Raw genomic sequence first — 19,593 nt, 5'->3', positions numbered from 1 at the left:
GTTGTGAGGTTCCTGGTTGTAGTTTGAGAATTCAGCCATTTTCCTGTAGGGGGCCTCTAACTTGGTAGTTAGTGGACATACTGTGTCATTTGACTGCCCTCTATCGCCTCCACATGTGCGGTTCATTCATTTTAACAAACTTGTTACTGCCCGTTTATTAGTCAATCAGTTATACATCCTCTGATCCAAAGAGGTTTAGAAAGGCGTTGAAAGAAGTTTCCACAGTTCTGGGTGACTGAGGCCACAGATGGAGGTAGTAATAAGGTGACAACTAGCAAACCCAAGATGGGGATTTTTTTTTGTCCATCAATTACAGCGGTTGGAATATTACTAAAAGTTAACGGCAACATTTGCCTTTTCAATTTTTTATTTTTTTTAGGATTTGTCCCCCTCTTCCCCCCAATTGTATTTGGCCAACCCCACTCTTCCGAGCCGTTCTGGTCGCTGCTACATGCCCTCTGCTGCTCTGGGGAGGGCTGCAGACTACCACATGTCTCCTCCAATAGATGTGGAATTGCCAGCCGCTTCTGACTCCTCACCTGACAGTGAGGAGTTTACAGGTGCCCCGACCGACCAGAGGAGGCGCTAGTGCAGCGACCAGGACACATCCACATCCGGTTTCCCACCCGCAGACACGGCCAATTGTGTCTGTAGGGATGCCTGACCAAGCCGGAGGCAACACGGGGATTCAAATTGGGATCCCCATGTTTGTAGGCAACAGAATAGACCGCCACGCCACCCAGACACCGACATTCACAATTTTATCAAACAAATGCAATTTAAAGAATAGGAAAATGCAATACAAAATGCAACTTGATTGATTGGTTGGACTTCCAAACAACATTGACATGCTGAACAGGCTGAGAGCCAATAAGCATTATTGTTATTCAAGTAGTGTTAAGAGCTGAGCTACTGCATGCCATGGAAAGCCACATTTACCCAGATTTTTATCCCAACCAAACAATACAACAGATTTCACCGATGAGATCTACTCTCGATAGCAAATACTTTAGAGGCCCTTGGGACAGTGGCAGGTGGTCATTTCTCACCTTGCTAGGCCCACTGCAAAGAGCTCAAGTAAGAAGATGCTGACAGGCAGGGCTACTGTAAGGGCAGTGTTAGTTGTGGTACCGAGAGAGCAGTGAGCTGGAAGGAGCACCATGTTTAACAGTTATGCCAGAGGCGTGTAGCATTTTTTCCAGCCAACTTCAGATCAAATTTTTGTGTGACAAAAGCTGACTGGCTAATCCTAACTCCAACCATAACCAATCAGAGGCAGGCGTTGCCGAAGTCGGTTGGAAAAAAAAATCTCTCGTATACCGGAGCCATAGGGAATGGTAGCATATAGCACCATCCTGCTGACTGCATTCATGCCTGAGAAATTTAAGGTTTTTTTTGTGTTTTTGTTAAATACTCGGAATCTACAACTGTGTTTCTGCAATAAATCAAAATAAATTGTGATTCGGCTATTAGCAACCTTCATTCAAAGAAAGATTTTTATATGCAAATGGAATCTCATGTTATACTTCATTGTTTTCTCAAGCCATTTCATATTTTGGAAGTTTATTTCGAACTATAAGGAGGTGATGCAGTTTTTTCGCAGTTTTGAATGCAGTCACGAGAGGGCGACAGAACAGGCTTCTCCAGACTCTCCTCAGGTGGGTCATGGGAGGCTACCTCACAACAGATGAGTCTCATTTCAAGATTACGTTACCACCCTAAAAACAAAAGTAGACACGTGCTAAGCTAAAACGTTTGCCACTGTGAAGGTTAAGCCATTACTGAATGCGAGTGATGTTATCAGCCTTCCTGGGGCATTATTTTTAAAAATGACTGCAAGGAGTTTTGAAAGGAGACCCATCAGTTGTACAGCATATTTAAAAAGGTAAGAATACAGCAGAACATGTCTTAGTGCTCAGAAGAAGGGATGTTACAGTTCAGACCAGTCTTTGGAGGCTGCCACTGGAAAAGATTTAGACTCTGGTGCAACCAAAGTAGTGATGATGTAGGACCAAGACTAGGTTTAACAGAAGCACTTAAGACAAAAAAAGAAGCTTAATAAACCCCCACAACATAGGCACAAACAAAGATCGGTACTGGCTTTTAACATTTGAGCTGCTGACGATGAATGAGGTTAAGAATTTACAATGCAACTCTTTTTCCTATGTTCTGGACATAGAGGCAGTGATATGGTGATTTATGCTTTTTTTGTGTGGTATTGCTGTATGGCTTACTTCTCCAGTGACAGGTCATTTATTTCAAATAAGGGAATCTGTTACAGTTGTGATTTAGCAAAAGCTTAGCACTGTAGTTATATATATATATATATATATATATATATATATATATATATAAAAACCAAAAACTTGTACCTCACAGTAGCTGAATTTCATGTGTTTTTCTTGAGCTTTCCAAAGGGTCCACAAACCCTGTGGGGGGGGGGGGCATGCACAATGTTCATGAATGCATGGGGTGGGGGGGTAGAGAATAAGGCTTTCTGTCAAACATACTGAAAACTGTTTGGAAAATGTGAGGATTTTATTAGACAGCAGTGTTTTAGTTTTAAAGACTGAATACCTTACTGTATTCCATAGTTTATCAGTGGCAGCTTCTTAAGCTTACAACAGTATTTGGGGTCTCACTAAAAGCTGTCTGACTCAGTCCTTACATTGTCCAAATGTTAGAGACAAGTTTCTTTTACTGGTTTGCCTTGAATCTGACAGATCACTGGTCAACTTCAGTTACCAGCGATCTGCTCGTGTAATGCTCCTGTAAGCGACAGACACATAAAATCATTGAAAATGAAGAGATTTCATTGAAGAGAAAATGAGGACAGATCATTTCAAAATTACATCACCATTTGAAAAAGCAACATCTACTCACAAAATGACTGACTTGCACTAAATCACCACAAATTATAGTAAAAATCATGGTCAGCTTTTAAAAGATTGTGACTTGAAATAAATTCTTGAATTAGCGCTAGTGTAACTTTCGCATGTGAATTGAACTGACGATATGAACCCATGGTGGTACAAATGTAATCATGTGGTTTTTGAGGCACCGCAACATAAAGTAACATCTAGAAGCCTGAAGTGATCTCAAACACTCGGCTGTCTCTGTGCAAAGACCAGGGTAGGAAACTGCACCAGCCACTGTACACAGCAGGCAGAGTTTTTAGGATTTTTGCAAGAACTCCAAATAATGGTAAGTTACCTGACTAAATAAATAGTTGAGGAGGCAAGCTTGCCAACAACAGCACAATGTATTAGCACTCGGCTGGTGGTCATTTCCTACCCTGGAAACGATGCCTGGAGACAATTAAATGACATCCAAACACGTTACACAAACAAACACACACAAACACGAGGAAACTCTGTTCCCTTCCTTTAATTACCACATAATGTTTTCAGAACCACAATATGATAAACAATAACAACCTTCCGACCAACCCACCTATCCACAACAATCCATCCTAGCTACCAATCCACCGCCTAAAAACCACCGTCCAACAGTCCAGTTTTTAAGTTTTTAAGGCAATAAAAAGATCAGATGATAAAACTATTAACTAAAATATAGAATCATCTCCCAATGTGACACCTGCAACCACCCCCTTCAATTCAAATCTCGATAGTGGGAAGATGCTACAGCGCGATACTTTAAATTCAATATATTTCTTCATAGTAGAAGCAGGTACTTTTGGCACGCCGTTGTTTGTAGAATGAAAGCACACATCATATCTTGTGATGAAGTGAAACATTCTCTTTATGGAACTGGGCCAAAGCCCCACACCCGGTCAAGTCTCTACATGTAAACGCCATTAGAGCCAAGAAGGAAAAGTGAGATTATACATTTAGAAAAATGTCTGATTTCTTTTAGGCATTACTACAACTTTTAATGCTGAAACCAATACAGTATAATTTCAACAAGCCCCGTCATCTCTTGCTGACTATATTTTAGTGGTTTGCATTTCAAACTATACTTATTTATCCTTCAAAGGCTCAAATGACAAAGTGCCTTATGTTTGGAATTTTCTCTAAACATTGGCCGCTAACATCGACAGGGTTTACGTTCCACCCACCGCTGCAGCCATGAAGGAAAGCCTAAAAATTAAAAAATAACTATTTTAAAATAAATTTGAATGCAACATGTAATAAGTGTAAGTACTCCATTTTCTATCATGATAACATGGAGACAGATAAATCATTTGATCCATTTACACATAAATTTACAATGCCAATAGCAGCAAAATTTTTCTAGGATTTATTTGTGCAATATTATTTGTTTTAAATAAAAAAAGTTCTATGAATTTTTAAGTGATAAAGGCATCTGTACAAGCATTAATATAAATAGCAAATTTACTCCTCTCGAATCAAGACCACCAAACAATAAAACGTCAAACTTTCATTTTCATGGAGATGACCTGTACTGTGTTTAGATGCACAGAGTAAATTTACATGCACACAGTACACACCAGTGCACATCCATTTTTAGATCATATATAGAACAAGCAATTTATGTCTTCATATCGTCATCACACATATCCCTGTATACACAGATAAACTGAATCCTCTGAATGTTCCAATGGAAGGAGACAATATACCGGCCATAAACTCAGCTGTTAAGCTGGATGGGTTGTTTTTGTTCCTCAGTATCCCAGCTAGCACATTCAGATTTCTCACAATCAGGATTTTGTTTCCTAGTTCAAGCTCTTGCATAGAATACTGGGTATCCTATGTAGTTTTGAAATATTAATTTGATTTTAAAGTCCACCAATCTTCCTCTCAAAGAAGCGTAGGCCTCTACCTTATTTGGAGAGAAGGCGTCGCTGCCTCACAGGAAAGCCACACCAAACCTTGCTAACAGTCTATCATGGCCTTATGCTGATCTGTTCACCTGTAAATAAACCTGTGGATTACTTTTTAAAGTTTATAATGTAACTGACTTGGTACTTAATGAAAAACCCCATAGCATATAAAGAGCTTACATCTGTGTAACACCAAAATTAATGATGTAATCAAACTTTGTGATTACCATCCTTTGGTATTAGGCAAATTTTCATAGCCTACTGTTCCACAGGTCAATACACAGGTGAATAGGGTGACATAAGATCATGCATTGAATTGTATGAAATGTGCTATATAAATAAAGATTGACTGATGGTAAAGTGTTCACAAAAACGTCCTGGATTGTGAAGTTCAAACCACAACGGATTCACAAAATCCCAAAGTTTACTTCTCACATGGTCTTCAAACAGAACCGCTCGTGTTTAATCCTTTCCACCAAAACTATTCCACAGACTATGTAAAAAAAAAAAACTAGGCATCAGCTACATCACAGCTGTCTACAACATAAAATTCATGAAGGAGATTCTGTTCCCTACTGAAGCCCAAAATCCCCCCGCAGGACTTCTCTATAGTTGCTGCACTCTTTCCTCACCAGTTACACATACTCAGCACCACCAAGTCAACACAGTACCCTGCCAGACAGGAAAATAACTTTATGTCCACCTGATACCTTGGCAACCTACATCATCCTCCTCTTACACTTATCTTTCTTCAGGGGTTGAAAATTCTTGCACCCACAGGGGCAACATGGCTGCTGAACAGCTATTCCCTCAGGAAACCATACTTTTCATCCTGTAAAAGATAAGTTCTTCAGCTGACGGTACTTTCTACAGTTTACGACGAGTCCTGATTTCTGACACACAGCTTTTTGGGCCCTAAACTAAAAGTTTAGGCCTTTATACACAAGTGCAATCGGGCATGAGTCAGGCATGGGTCGACAAACTGTGTAAAGATTATCCTTAAAGCGGACAGACCCTGAACAGGTAGCTACAGATGGAAGGCCTATTCTGAAGCACCATCCATTCATCCATTATCCAAACCGCTTATCCTGCTCTCAGGGTCGCGGGGATGCTGGAGCACCATCAGTTTTAAAATTTCTGCAGAGAGTGAAGCCCTTTTGGTTCAAGGAAGATCCGCTAGCTTGTGTCCAGCCAAAACACCTCAATCTCCTTTAAGCCTTTTCCCCTTCTCTATTATACTGTCTCCTTACAATTCATGGGTACTGTCTAACTTCTTAAGCAAGCTGTCCCCGTTACTTTGTAAGGACCAAAGTCTCCTGCCATGTGATGCATGACTTCCAAAGAGCTCCCCATGGAACAGCTCATTCCTATGGTGGATTTATCAAGTGAGGCTGACACCTTCTACCCCAGACATCAAGTCAGCACACTGCATTCATGAATGCAAGATTCAAACTTGTATATGCTGGAAACATGGAGAAAGACAGACCACCAGAGAGAGAGAAAGACACACACACACACACCTCCTTATAGGCATGACTATTTTCTCATCTGTAGTCCCTGAGATCACCTCACACTTTTAACAAGGCATTCTCCAGACCGCGGGTGCATTTCACACACACAACTATAACAATTTTGAACACATAGAAAAGAAAAACAAACTCATTCAAAATGAAGGCACATTCTGGGGGAAAGATCAATCATTTCAGCCACAAAAAAATAATTTTTTTTTTGAGATGAGGAATCTAATCGCACAGAACTGAGAAGAGGTCGGCCCAATGACTTGGGTGGGGGGGGGGGGTGCACCATCCGATATTGAGACAGCATGGCCGATGGTTGGGAGTTCTAGTGAAAATGAAATGTCATGGAGGCTTTTTTTCCTAAGAATGTAACAACCAAACGAGAGAACCTCCACCAAAGTTCAGAAGCCGGAAAAGTGATGTTGTTCAGGAAGTTTCTCTGAGGCGTGCCATCCAGACAGCAACACCAGAGTATGATAGTGATGCCATTCCTCTGTCGAGGCACGCCGTCCAATCCACAATCCCAGAGAACCCTGACACGTTACTAACACAACACAGTCCCCTTTCAATTGCATTAATCCTTAAAAGTGTTCCCATTGACTACAATTCACCCAACTTGTCTTCCCATGTTCTTGCATTCCCTAAAAGTGAGTCACTATTGACTTCCTTGCTCCCTGCATAGTCTTTTCATTGATATCTTTGCCTTTTTTGTGAGTGACATATGCAAGTACTAGAAGCTGCTGTAAACTGGAGTCAAATTCCTAGTATGCATAAGTACACTTGGCCAATTAAGTTGATTTTGATTCTGATAGTCTCTCTACTGACTTCCATTTATGAAATATAGTCTTTTCCATTGCCATTCATTGACAGTGAATAGATGTACTGTGTGTATGTGGATTCTGGGGAACAGAGCTGTTGCATAGCTGTGGGGGGGAAGTGGCAGTGAGAAGTGTTTATTTTTGAGGACAGAGGAAGAGCAGTTAGGGGTTGGTCTCCCATGCAGGCTCTAGTTGTCCTTGGCTCAGCTGCTCCAGGATTTGCGGTTCTCCTTGCGGCGCGCAGCTCCCATTGCATCCCCTCGCAGCACTGGGACATGTGCAGGAGGGCAGAGCTCCCCACTGCGTCGTTTCTCTACGCTCCCATTGGTCTGGTCGTGGTAGGACAGCCTGTTCGGACGCACCAGCACCCCAAAACCTGGGTTACAGCTGAAGTATCGTCGTCCACCAACCGAGCCGTCATTCTTACCTTTGAGTAGAAAAAAAGGAAAGAAGACGAGTTGGGGAAAGAAAGAGTTAAGAGGGGAGGGAGTGACAGTATCAGGAATGAGGGAATCACCCCCCCCCCCAATAAAAATAGTGCAAGGTAGATGCTGGTAGTTGGGTTGGCTTGGTTTCAGACAGAATTTTGTCTGATCTATGTTTGGGTTGGGTTCAAAATTCCATGCCTGATTCAAGCTCCAGCACACACATGCATGCGCGTGCACACACGCACCACGCACGCACACACAACCTAAAAATGCATGCCTTCTCATTCAAGCACAGGCATTCAAACACACACCTGCATACAATGTGTAAATATCAACGAACCTGCTGGGGTGTCCAGCTCCACCCCCACCCAGAGTCCCTCGGCGAAGTCTGTGGCTCCAATGTAGCGTACTGTCCCACTCTTATTGCTTCCAATGGTAACATACATTCCTTGTGTCAGCCAACCTGGCACTATGTTGTCTTGGCTCTGCTCTTCATCGTCTGTGAGGATCTCCAACCTCTCAAAACTCTCTCCTTCTCCCTCTGCTCCTGAGTTGAACAGCCTCTGGACAGAAAAGGAGTTTCCCATGGCAATGCTCATGTGATTGGTAGAGCTGTAGGCTGTCTGCGGTGCGACGGTGGCCATTTCGGTGTCGTACTGAGAAGGAGAGGCCACAACAGTGTTTCTGTCAGCACCCTGTAGCTGCTGCTGCTCAGGGACTGTAGGTAATGTAGTTTCAGTAGCCTTCAGCCCTGCCCCCTCAACAGGTGAGAGGAGAGAGGAGGAGGAGGAAGAAGGATCACCACCAGAGACAGCCTCGGACAAGGTAACTGTGGAAACACTACTGGAGAAGTAGCCGCTGGATGATTGGCTGAGGGGGCTGAGGGGCGTGGTGTCATGCGGGTCATGCACACATAAAGGAGGGGCCTCTGGGGACTCCACCTGCTTGTCTTTGGTTGGGGCTAGGGTCCGCCCTGCCATTCCAACCTACAGGGAAACCATGGGCAACAGTTGTCACACAACCATGGGTGGGTGGCAGAGACTCATTCAGGGTAAGGAAAGCATGCAGATAATGCAAAACACAAATACGAGCTTCAGTCAAATAAACAATACTACTACCGCTAACAGAACACGGGGGATTTATGTCACAATATCATGTAGCGAAGAAGTGGAGTCCTAATTTTTGTTTACTGAAGTTTAAGTCATGCTTAGGGAGCAGAGCAGGGTCCAGTGTAAAGCCAAACTAACACCAAACACAGCTGCTGGAGCGCAAAACAAGGACAAAGGTTCCCAATGTAAACATGAAGCTTCTTATCAGACTGCAGTTTGAAGACGTATTCCTAGTTGAAACTACAGGAGAATAGCCAACAGCACTGAGACAGCATGGAGCCTCTCTGAGAGGGTCGTCTTCAAACACCTCTTCTCAAATGGGAAACCCCTTAACAACGAATCTCAATAAAATACCATCAAGAAGGAGAAAAGAGAAAACAAATAGAGGTATTGTCATCTCACCATCTCAGCCCTAACTCGACTGTCGTCCCCTCCCGATGAGGTCATGATGCGAGGAACATGCTGTCAGGCGACAACACACAAACCATATATCATGTCAAAAACAGGGACACAACCCCGCACCTGTTTTCTACAAAGAGGAAGCCTGATATAAAACTGATAGTGTTCTAATGTCCCTTTGTCAGCCATGGGCTACTTCAAATCAATTCTGTTCAGCGCATCCCCAGCTATAGAAGCTGACATGACTGTTGAGGGAGGGGAAAGTATCGCTTCACTTTCCCTCACCTGGATCTTAGCCAAGGGGATTCAAACCAGTGACCGATTACCATCACAAGCTGACTTTACTAACATCTGTAGTGCAACTGAAATGGGTTGTCACATGTTAAATCGCTACTTGGACAACAGAGAGGCTGAGGCTGGCTTTAGTGTTAGCAGGCTGTGGGGTCTGACCTGCTGGATGTGGGGCGACGGCCTCAAGTCCTTCTTGTCTTCGCGTGCAGGGAACAGAGACTTAAGCAGCTTGGGCATCTGAGGGACCAGTGCTCTCACTGAAAGATAAGAGGCAGCAAGCCCTGAACGACCTGGGGATGGGGGATGGGCATTGGCCAGGGGGAGAAAGAGGAGAAGGCATGGAAGGTAAAGGAGGTATGAAAGAGTAAGACAGAAAAGTGAAAGCAAGCCCACAAAATGCCAAAAGACACTAACAGATTGTAAGGAGGAGGAGATGCTAGCTGGCCCTGGCCACTAGGGACAGCGAAAGAGACACAGATGGTGGTTTTAGCATTGACAGATTGTGACTGGAACAAACAACAAAAAATAATCACTGGATTACATGTCACAAATTAATCAAAAATGATTAATTCCTAAAAATGTTCACAAGATGTTCACAACAAGCAGGGGTATTGCTAAATGCCACAGAAATTGGAATTCTGAATCACATAAAAAAGGCATGGCAACAAGTCAAGTAGCTGAAGGAGAATTAGGCCTACTCATCTTAAAAGCTGGGGTAGGCAACTTTCTTTCAGTGTTATTTGTGAAAAATGTCATATTGCAAAATTTATGTTACAGCTATGAGAAATTCAAATAGTCAGAGAAAATCAATCCTCTGTGTTTATCCCTGCATCTGTATTCAGGATTTCACTGCTCCTGGTAGGCCTCAACAAATTAGGTGAGCTCTTAGTGATGGGGAAAGTCTTACTGCCTGTCAACCATTCACACGCACAGCTTTCCTGCCATGCTTTTTCTACTTGGTTTTCCTGTCGTCACTATGGATCTCATAGAGGTGGATAGGATAAATAGCGTTAATTTTAATAAATACTTAATCTTTAAATACAAAAGGGCTTCACATCAATGTTGGGGTAACTAAGAAATTCGGTGAAAAAAAGTACATGTAGAAATTAAACATTGTGATACATTTTAATGTCTTTACAGCATTAATACATACACTACATGGCCAAAAGTATGTGGACACCTCTTCTAATTAGTGAGTTGGGCTATTTCAGCCACACCCATTGCTAACAGGTGCATAAAATCAAGCATACAGCCGTGCAATCTCCATAGACAAAGAGTGGCAGTAATATGGGTCATACTGAAGACCTCAGTGACTTTCAACATGGCACTGTCATAGGATGGCACCTTTACAACAAGTCAGTTCATCAAATTTCTGCCCTGCTATATTTGACCTGGTCAACTGTAAGGTCTGTTATTGTGAATCATCTCAGAGCAACAACAGAACAGCTCAGCTGTGAAGTGATAGGCCACACAAGCTCACAAAATGGGACCACCAAGTGTGTAAAAAAATAAATAAATTAATGACCTTTAAAAAAATTTTTTTTTTTACATTTTGATATACTTTAATGATCCCCATAGGGAAATTATGCTCTGCATTTAACCCATCCTAGCTGTGTAGCTAGGAGCAGTGGGCAGCCACCGTGCAGCGCCTGGGGACCAACTCCAATTCGTTTTGCCATGCCTTGGTCAAGGGCAGAGACAGGAGTATTAACCCTAACATGCATGTCTTTTTGATGGTGGGGGAAACCGGAGCACCCAGAGAAAACCCACCGCAGATATGGGGAGAACGTGCAAACTCCACACAGAGGATGACTTGGGATGACCCCAAGGTTGGACAACCCCGGGGTTTGAACCCAGTACCTTCTTGCTGTAAGGTGATAGCACTAACCACTGCGCCACCCAAAAATTGTCTGTCCTCGGTTGCAACACTCACTACCGAGATCCAAACTTTCTCTTGGAGTAAAATCATCAGAAGAACTATTTGTCAGGAGTGTCATGAAATGGGTTTCCATGGCAGAGCAGCCACACACAAACCTAAGATCACCATATACAATGCCAAGGGTTGGGTGGAGTGATGTAAATCACACCTTCATTGGACCCTGGAGCAGTGGAAATATGTTCTCTGGAGTGATGAATCATACTTCATTATCTGGCAGTCTCAGACAAATCTGGGTTTGGTGAAATCCAGGGGAACACAACCTGCCCAAATACATGGTGCCAACTGTAAAGTTTGGTGGAGGAGGAATAATGATCTGGGGCCGTTTTTTTTGTTTGGCCTTGGCCTCTTAGTTCTAATGAAGGGAAATCTTAATGTTGCAGCATACAATAACATTCCAGAGAATTGTGTGCTTTCAACTTTGTGGCAACAATTTGTGGAAGGCCCTTTCCTGTTTCAGCATGACAATGCCCCCATGTGCAAAGTGAGGACCATGAAGACATGGTTTGCTGAATTTGGTGTAGAAGAGCTTGACAGGCTGCACACAGCCCTGGCCTCAACCCCATCCAACACTTTTGGGATGAATTGGAATTGACTGTGAGCCAGGCCTTCTCACCCAACATCAGTGACGGACCTCAGTAATGCTCTTGTGGCTTGATGGGAGCAAATTCCCACAACCATGTTCCAAAATCTAGCGGATAGCCTTCCCAAGAGAGTGAAGACTGTTATAGCAGCCAAGGGGAGGCCAACTCCATATTAATGCCCATGGTTTTGGAATTAAATGTTCAACAAGCACACATGGGTGTGATGTGGAGCCCTGAGTGGGACTGTTTTCTTAATCCTGCTCCAGCTGCATTTCTGACTATTACCGTCCGCTCCTGCAACGTGTGTGTGCACTTCTGCCCGCACCGGCAAACATTCTGACCATTCACACCCACACAATAGAGTTTCATTGATTTTTGTCATCTCCCATCTTGCAGGGAAAACATGTTATTTTACTGTGTATCATTAATAAAGAGATGCATACTGGTTGGGAATAATGTAGCGAAATTACATTCTAGTGCATAATTACAGTTATTCTAGTGAAATTACATTCTAGTGCATAATTACAGTTATACTAGTGCAATAAGTACACTTATTCTAGGGCAAAATTACATTGTATTTATTTATTTTACTTATTATTTTAGAACATGTGTTGTTGGCTGTGGTTGTTTGTTTTGCTGAGGTTTTATTTTGTTCTGTTTCCTTGTGTCTTTTAACGCACTGATCAGGACTAATGCACCTAATTTCGTAATACAGTGGATGGGTGAGGCAGAACATCTTTTACATCAAATTTGCCAAATTTAGCGGCTACATTAACGACGTGTTGAACTATGTCAACAAAGCCTTTCCCACGGTTACACCAAAATCCTTGACCTGTCAGATTATGTGACCCTTCCACTAAAACGATCTCTTTCAGCCAGGAAACGACAGTTTAGACAAGGTTAAGTTTAGGCATAAAGTTCAAGATGGTTAAGCTTAGGTATTGTGTTGGAGACATCTGATATTAGATGTTGGTTTGGTGTAAATAAAATTAGGATTAGAATCTGGGGGGTTGGCCAGAATAGAGCATTTTAAGGGCAGGGTCACATAATCTGACAAATCACAGATTTATGTGTAACACCAGTGACAAAATCATACAGCTGAATGTCTCTACAGCAAAGCGTGACACATTTCTTGATAGTATCTTGTTTAACATGTGCAGGAACAAGTACTTTATCTTTGAAGGAGATTTTACTTTGACTGGGGAGAACGGAGCAGGTATGTCACCTCAACCCAGTAGGGCCAGATTTGTGCCCATTGTTGATCAGTACTTTTGCACATTTGTCATAACTGACAAAGTCCAGTTCATTTCCAACTTTATCAGTAACAACAGAATTTTTTTCAAATGTCAGACTCGCCTTGCTTTGCTTTTGTATTGTAATGACCTACTTTGATCTTCTTTTCATCTTTATTTGTTCACTCCATCCTTCTGGTTAGCGCTAGCTAAATTCTGGGACCTACAATTTATTTTGTGACCGCCCGCTCCCACCCGTAGCAAAGTTAAAACCGCCCGCTCCCGCAAGATTTGCATTGGGTCCTGCGGGATCCCAATACAGTCCTCTAGTGCAAGGGTCCCCAATCACCGAGCCACAGACCGGCACCGGGCCGCAAAGCATTTGCTACCGGGCCGCAAGGAAACAATATGATATACAATATTTTGTGTAATGCTAGAGGGCTTTTAATTTGAAACGGATACTTGAAGTGTGTACAATGATGTAATTTTATCACTCATTCACGTGGCATTCGGCAGACCAATGATAACTAACTCCATAACTCAGAGACGCACTCAGTCAACTCACTAGTAACAGCTAGTTAGCTAACATGAGTACTGGTAAAAAAACAAATGTCGCTTGAGAGTTTCTTTGGAAGAGGTAAGGGAGGTAAAAGGTGTAATGACGGTGACTGCAGAGACAGCAGAGGCCAAGGCAGCAAAAAAAAGAAAAAGAAAGCTTCCTTCAATAGGAAATACAACAAGTCGTATCTAAAATACGGCTTTATTGCAACCGGTGACTCGCATGCTTCGAGCCCCCTGTGTGTGATATGTGGAGACAAGCGGTCTAATGAGGCAACGAAGCCCTCAAAACTGCTTCAGCACCTTGAGTCCAAGCACTCTGCACTTAAGACAAACCCGTGGAGTTCTTTAAGCAAAAACAATGTGAGCAAGTGGGACAGCAGCGCGTGCTGACAGCCACCACCTCTACAAATGCTGCTGCTCTGAGAGTGTCGTACTTAGTGGCTAGTCGTATTGCTAAGGCTAAGAAGCCTTTCTGCCTGCTGCCAAGGACATGTGCCATGAACTGTTGGGGGAAGCTGCAGCTAACAAGGTGGCAAAGGTTCCTCTTTCAGCTACCACAGTTTCAAGGAGAATTGATGAAATAGTGGAGTACATAGAAACACAGTTGTTGGAGCAGCTTAATGAGTCACCGATGAGTCTACCGATGTCGGCAACAAGGCAATACTGCTGGTTTATGTGCGATATATAGTTCAAGACAATGTGCATGAGGATATGTTGTGTGCTCTGTCGCTGCCAATTACAACTGGGGCAGAACGGTTCAAGTCTTTGGATGACTACATGTCAGGCAAACTGGACTGGTCATTCTGTGTTGGAATATGCACAGATGTGGCCGCAGCTATGACCGGACAGCTGTCTGGTTTCACTACCCGAGTCAAAGAGGTTGCTCCTGAATGACAGTCTACACACTGTTTGATACACAGAGAAATGCTGGCAAGCCGAAAAGTCACCTGATTTGAACAGTGTATTGATTGACGTTATTAAAAGTATCAATCACATCAAAGCACACGCCCTTAACTCACGTCTGTTTGAGCAGCTTTGCGAGGAAATGGACGCAGAGCACAGATACCTTCTCTTACACACTGAAGTCAGGTGGTTAACAAGGGGGAGATCCCTGGTCAGGGTTTTTGAGTTAAAAGCCGCTACAGAGATTTCTTTCTGGAAAAAAGTCACCACTGGCAGCACACTTCAGTGATGAGGAGTGGATAACAAAACTCGATTATATATGTGACATCTTCAACCTCCTCAATGAACTCAATCTTTCACTTCAGGGGAGAATGACAACTGTCTTCAAGTTGGTAGACAAAGTGTCTGCATTCAAAGCCAAATTGGAACTGTGGGGACGGCGAGTGGACAGGGGCATATTTGACATGTTCCAAACAGTAGCTGGGATTTTGGGGGAGACTGAGGCTGCACCATCCTTCTCCCAGCTGGTGCGTGATCAGCTGGCTTCACTGTCGACAGAATTTGAGCATTTCTTCCCAACCGCAGATGACCCAAGAAATGTTAAGGAACAGATCTGTGACCCATTTGTGAATATCCCTGGTGAATCGTCCATGTCAGCGCGGGAAGAAGATCCAACTCCTCGAGCTTGCAAATGACGGTGGGCTGAGAAGTATGTTTGACATAACATCTCTGCCGACATTCTGGATCAAAGTCAAGATTGAATATCCTGAGATAGCCACGAAAGCAATGAAAACTTTTCTTCCATTTCCAACATCATATCTCTGTGAAGCGGGGTTTTCTGCAATGAATGCAACGAAAATTGCAGCATAGACACTCCATAAACACCCTTTGGGTGTCACTGTCTCCCATCACCCTTCGATTGGACCGTCTTGCTGCAGGGAAACAAGCCCAGGGCTCCCACTGATTCAGTGATATTGACAACTTGCAATGTTATAATATGTATGTTATGTTAATGCGAGGAAAATATGCGCTGTTTAATATCCAAACGTTACTTTAAATGCTATGATATTATTGACTTATAAGCCTCCCCTATATTCCGGTCATTATTAATCCACCCCCACCCCGCCAGAATTGTCAATATTAAACTGGTCCGCAGTGCAAAGTTGGGGACCCCTGCTCTAGTGTGACGTTCAGGTGTCCACACACTTTTGGCCATGTAGTGTGTCTTGGACACAGGTCGTCACACAAGGTGCCGGTGTTTGGAAATAGTGATCTTTAGAAATAGCTCACCAATATGTGAAGTAGAATGTCATCATGAAAGTGTTGGTGTAACTAAGAAATTCACAAAAAAAAAAAAAAAAAACATGTTTACATGCATATATTAACGACCGCAATACATTTTACCGTTTTCAGGGCATTAATACAGATCTTGAATAGAGGTTGCCCCACATGGTGCTGCTGGTACTTTGGAAATAGCAATCTTTATAAAGGCTTCACCTAAAAGTAAAACTGCTTCACAACAACAGTGTTGGTCTAACTAAGAGATTCGCTGAAAAACATTTTTTTTTTTACATGTATAGATTATCAACAAGAATACGAATTTTGCCAGTTATAACAGGCAAACTCAGGTACGTCATGAAGCTAGTTTGGAGGGATAGGTTACGGGAAGGGAGGAGGAAGCAGAGCGAAGGGGGAAATCGATTTTTTTCTGTCAAAATTGCTCACATCTTCAAGTCGCTTACCCCAGCTATAAGTAATTGACAGGGCTGTGATTAAATACAGCAGGAACAGGTAGATTTGGATGGAGTCAGGCTGAAACCAGGAAATTCACAGCTGAGTTGAGAGGAAAATAGGTGGAAGAGGAAACGGGTGAGGCAGAGTGACGTTAGACCAAGTCAGACCAGGGAGCAAGAAGAAATGGAAACAAACCACTCCCAGCAGGAAAAGGGTGGGGAAGATGTGTGCATATGTAGGCGGCATAAAGTTGTGGATGCAAAAGTGTCGTGTGTGGTCACAAAGCACTCTCAGCAAGAATGAGAAGAAAACAACATTGGTTGGAGAAAGGGGGGGGGTTGAACTGGGGAAAGGGGATTTTACCTTGCTCTGAATCCTGGCTCTGTGGGGGGGTTGTGCTTAGGGAAGGCTGGGAAGGGGTGGGGGAGGAGGAGGGGGAGGGACGGGGGAGGCTGCGGTAAAACTGTGAAGGCATGAAGATGTCCTGCTGGCTCTCCCAACGACCCTGACACAATCACAAACAAACAATCACACACACACACACACACGCACATGCACACACACATATTTTCATTTAGTTCACTGTCAAAGGAACAAATGGTACCAGTGATAAAAATGTGTTTGTTCTGGACTGTTGTGTGTCATACCTTGTTGTCGTCTAGCTGGCAGGTGGAGGACAGGTCCTGTCTGCTTCCTGACAGCTGAGGTCAAAGACAAGGCAGAGATGAGATGTGAGAACACAAACTATCACCATACAGCAAAACACGACAGTTCATTCTCACCTTGCCGTGGCCTTAAACTAGTTTAAAGACTTATGTGGTAACACATGGGCAACAAAATAATACACATTAAGAATCTGATGGAAATCTCCATTATAAATGATGGCCTTCCAAGGTCTGTCTGTGTAACAACACTGAAAGCTGTATTGTATGCATTCAACACATCATTCTGTACTACATTATAAAAGTTTGTATTCTATTCCCTATATCAAAGTCTAGTGTGTCATGTTGTACAGGCTAGTTTACCCTCTACTCTACTAAAGCTGTTGTCATACCCTGTGGACAGAGGGAGAGCTCAGACTTCTCCTGTTCCCCTTCCCTCTGCCAGCCAGGTGCTCCTTCACTGCTACCTCCTGGAGCAGACACAGAGGTCCAAGCACATGGCAAACAGACACATATGCACAGAAACATTTAAAATATTTTTGAATTACGAGTTAAAATTGACCGTAAAATAAACAGCTTTCATTATAGCTGTATTCAAGTAAGTATTACAACATTTCTGTTCCTTTGTTTCTATTTTTGTTTCTAAATAGCTATACAGGCTCAACAAGCTGTTCAGTCTACCTGTCTGAGTCTATCTAGTGTGAGGATGTTCTCCACCGCAAGTACACTGCGGAGGTATTTCTCTATGGCAGCCTCATTGTCAGCCGACTTGGTGTTGTGAGCATTGGCAGCAAGCCGAGCCAACATCTCCCTGTCCTCGGAGCCCTGGGCCTCCTGGTGGGAGACATGATTTGGTTAATTACTGGAAAAAGCTGAAGTTATTTCACACAAGATGTTAAGACACACAGAATCACAAAGGTAGACTTTTTTGAATATTTGGAATTGGTCAAAGATAGTTGACGTTTAACACAGCTTTGCGGTTGTTTTTTTAGCTGCTATACCAACTCCTGTGGTGACTTTGGAGCTAAGTTTCTTAGCACATTAAGTTGCACATACTATGTTTGTATGTAGAAATTAAGCCCTCAAAAATTCTAATTTCAGACAATTTAATGAATTTTGAGGCCTAATATTTGTAAAATTGAATTCAAGGCATTTTAAGGGCGTTTTCAAACGTATAGTCTGTTTGCTTTGGTCCAAATCATAAAATGAGGTTGCTACTTTGTTGCATTTTCCCTTTGGCTCAGTTTGGCAAAATTTCAAGCGAACCAAAATGTATCAAGAAAAGTCACGTGGGGGCGTCCAGGTGGCGTGGCGGTCTATTTCGTTGCCTACCAACACGGGGATTGCCAGTTCGAATCCTCGCGTTACCTCCGGCTTGGTCGGGCATCCCTACAGACACAATTGGCCGTGTCTGCGGGTGGGAAGCCGGATGTGGGTCTGTGTCCTGGTCGCTGCACTAGCACCTCTTCTGGTCGAGGGGGAACTGGGAGGAATAGCATGATCCTCCCATGCGCTACTCCCCCCCCTGGTGAAACTCCTCACTGTCAGGTGAAAAGAAGCGGCTGGCGACGCCACATGTATCAGAGGAAGCATGTGGTAGTCTGCAGCCCTCCCAGGCTTGGCAGAGGGGGTGGAGTAGCGACCGGGACGGCTCGGAAGAGGGGGGTAATTGGCCAGGTGCAATTGGGGAGAAAAGGGGAAAAATCTGTCAATTCGTAAATGGTGTTGATAAAGTGCTCAAAAAATGAGGAGAATTTGACTATATTGACTATCAATATTGATAGTCAATATAGACAGCTGATGATTGTTTATGGCATGAAACAGGCTTGTACTCTCTCATAAAGAATTTACTTGACTCACTGGGTTATTTTGCTCCTTATTTATTGAGCACTTTCCCTTTTCCCTATTGTTGAGTGTTTCTTTTAACAAAGGTTTATATATACACTCACTGGCCACTTTATTAGGTACACCTTGCTAGTACCGGGTTGGACCCCCTTTTGCCTTCAGAACTGCCTTAATCCTTCGTGGCATAGATTCAACAATGTACTGGAAACATTCCTCAGAGAGTTTGGTCCATATTAACATGATAGCATCACGCAGTTGCTGCAGATTTGTCGGCTGCACATCCATGATGCGAATCTCCCGGTCCACCACATCCCAAAGGTGCTCTATTGGATTGAGATCTGGTGACTGTGGAGGCCATTTTAGTACAGTGAACTCATTGTCATGTTCAAGAAACCAGTCTGAGATGATTCGAGCTTTATGACATGGCACGTTATCCTGCTGGAAGTAGCCATCAGAAGATGGGAACACTGTGGTCATAAAGGGATGGACATGGTCAGCAACAATACTCAGGTAGGCTGTGGCGTTGACACGATGCTCAATTGGTACTAAGGGGCCCAAAGTGTGCCAAGAAAATATCCCCCACACCATTACACCACCACCACCAGCCTAAACCGTTGATACAAGGCAGGATGGATCCATGCTTTCATGTTGTTGACGCCAAATTGTGACCCTACCATCCGAATGTCACAGCAGAAATCGAGACTCATCAGACCAGGCAACGTTTTTCCAATCTTCTATTGTCCAATTTTGGTGAGCCTGTGCGAATTGTA

At 43.3% G+C, this 19,593-nt stretch overlaps 1 protein-coding gene across 1 annotated transcript in view; it reads right to left on the bottom strand.

Annotated features, from left to right (window-relative positions):
- Window positions 1-2,491: 2,491 nt before the first annotated feature.
- Window positions 2,492-19,593, bottom strand: part of kif13ba (kinesin family member 13Ba) — a 93,108-nt gene continuing 76,006 nt past the window's right edge. Inside the window, exons 32-39 of the mRNA XM_056278451.1 lie at window positions 17,660-17,812; window positions 17,371-17,448; window positions 16,964-17,017; window positions 16,680-16,821; window positions 9,526-9,656; window positions 9,079-9,138; window positions 7,908-8,553; window positions 2,492-7,566 (exon numbers count right to left, since the gene is read on the bottom strand). Coding sequence (XP_056134426.1) covers window positions 7,343-7,566; window positions 7,908-8,553; window positions 9,079-9,138; window positions 9,526-9,656; window positions 16,680-16,821; window positions 16,964-17,017; window positions 17,371-17,448; window positions 17,660-17,812 — 1,488 coding nt within the window. The 3' untranslated portion in view covers window positions 2,492-7,342. The remainder of the gene's footprint in view (window positions 7,567-7,907; window positions 8,554-9,078; window positions 9,139-9,525; window positions 9,657-16,679; window positions 16,822-16,963; window positions 17,018-17,370; window positions 17,449-17,659; window positions 17,813-19,593) is intronic.

This window comes from Lampris incognitus, chromosome 4 (assembly GCF_029633865.1).
Source record: "Lampris incognitus isolate fLamInc1 chromosome 4, fLamInc1.hap2, whole genome shotgun sequence".
Lineage (NCBI taxonomy): Eukaryota > Metazoa > Chordata > Actinopteri > Lampriformes > Lampridae > Lampris > Lampris incognitus.
This window is presented reverse-complemented; position numbering and strand designations above follow the sequence as displayed.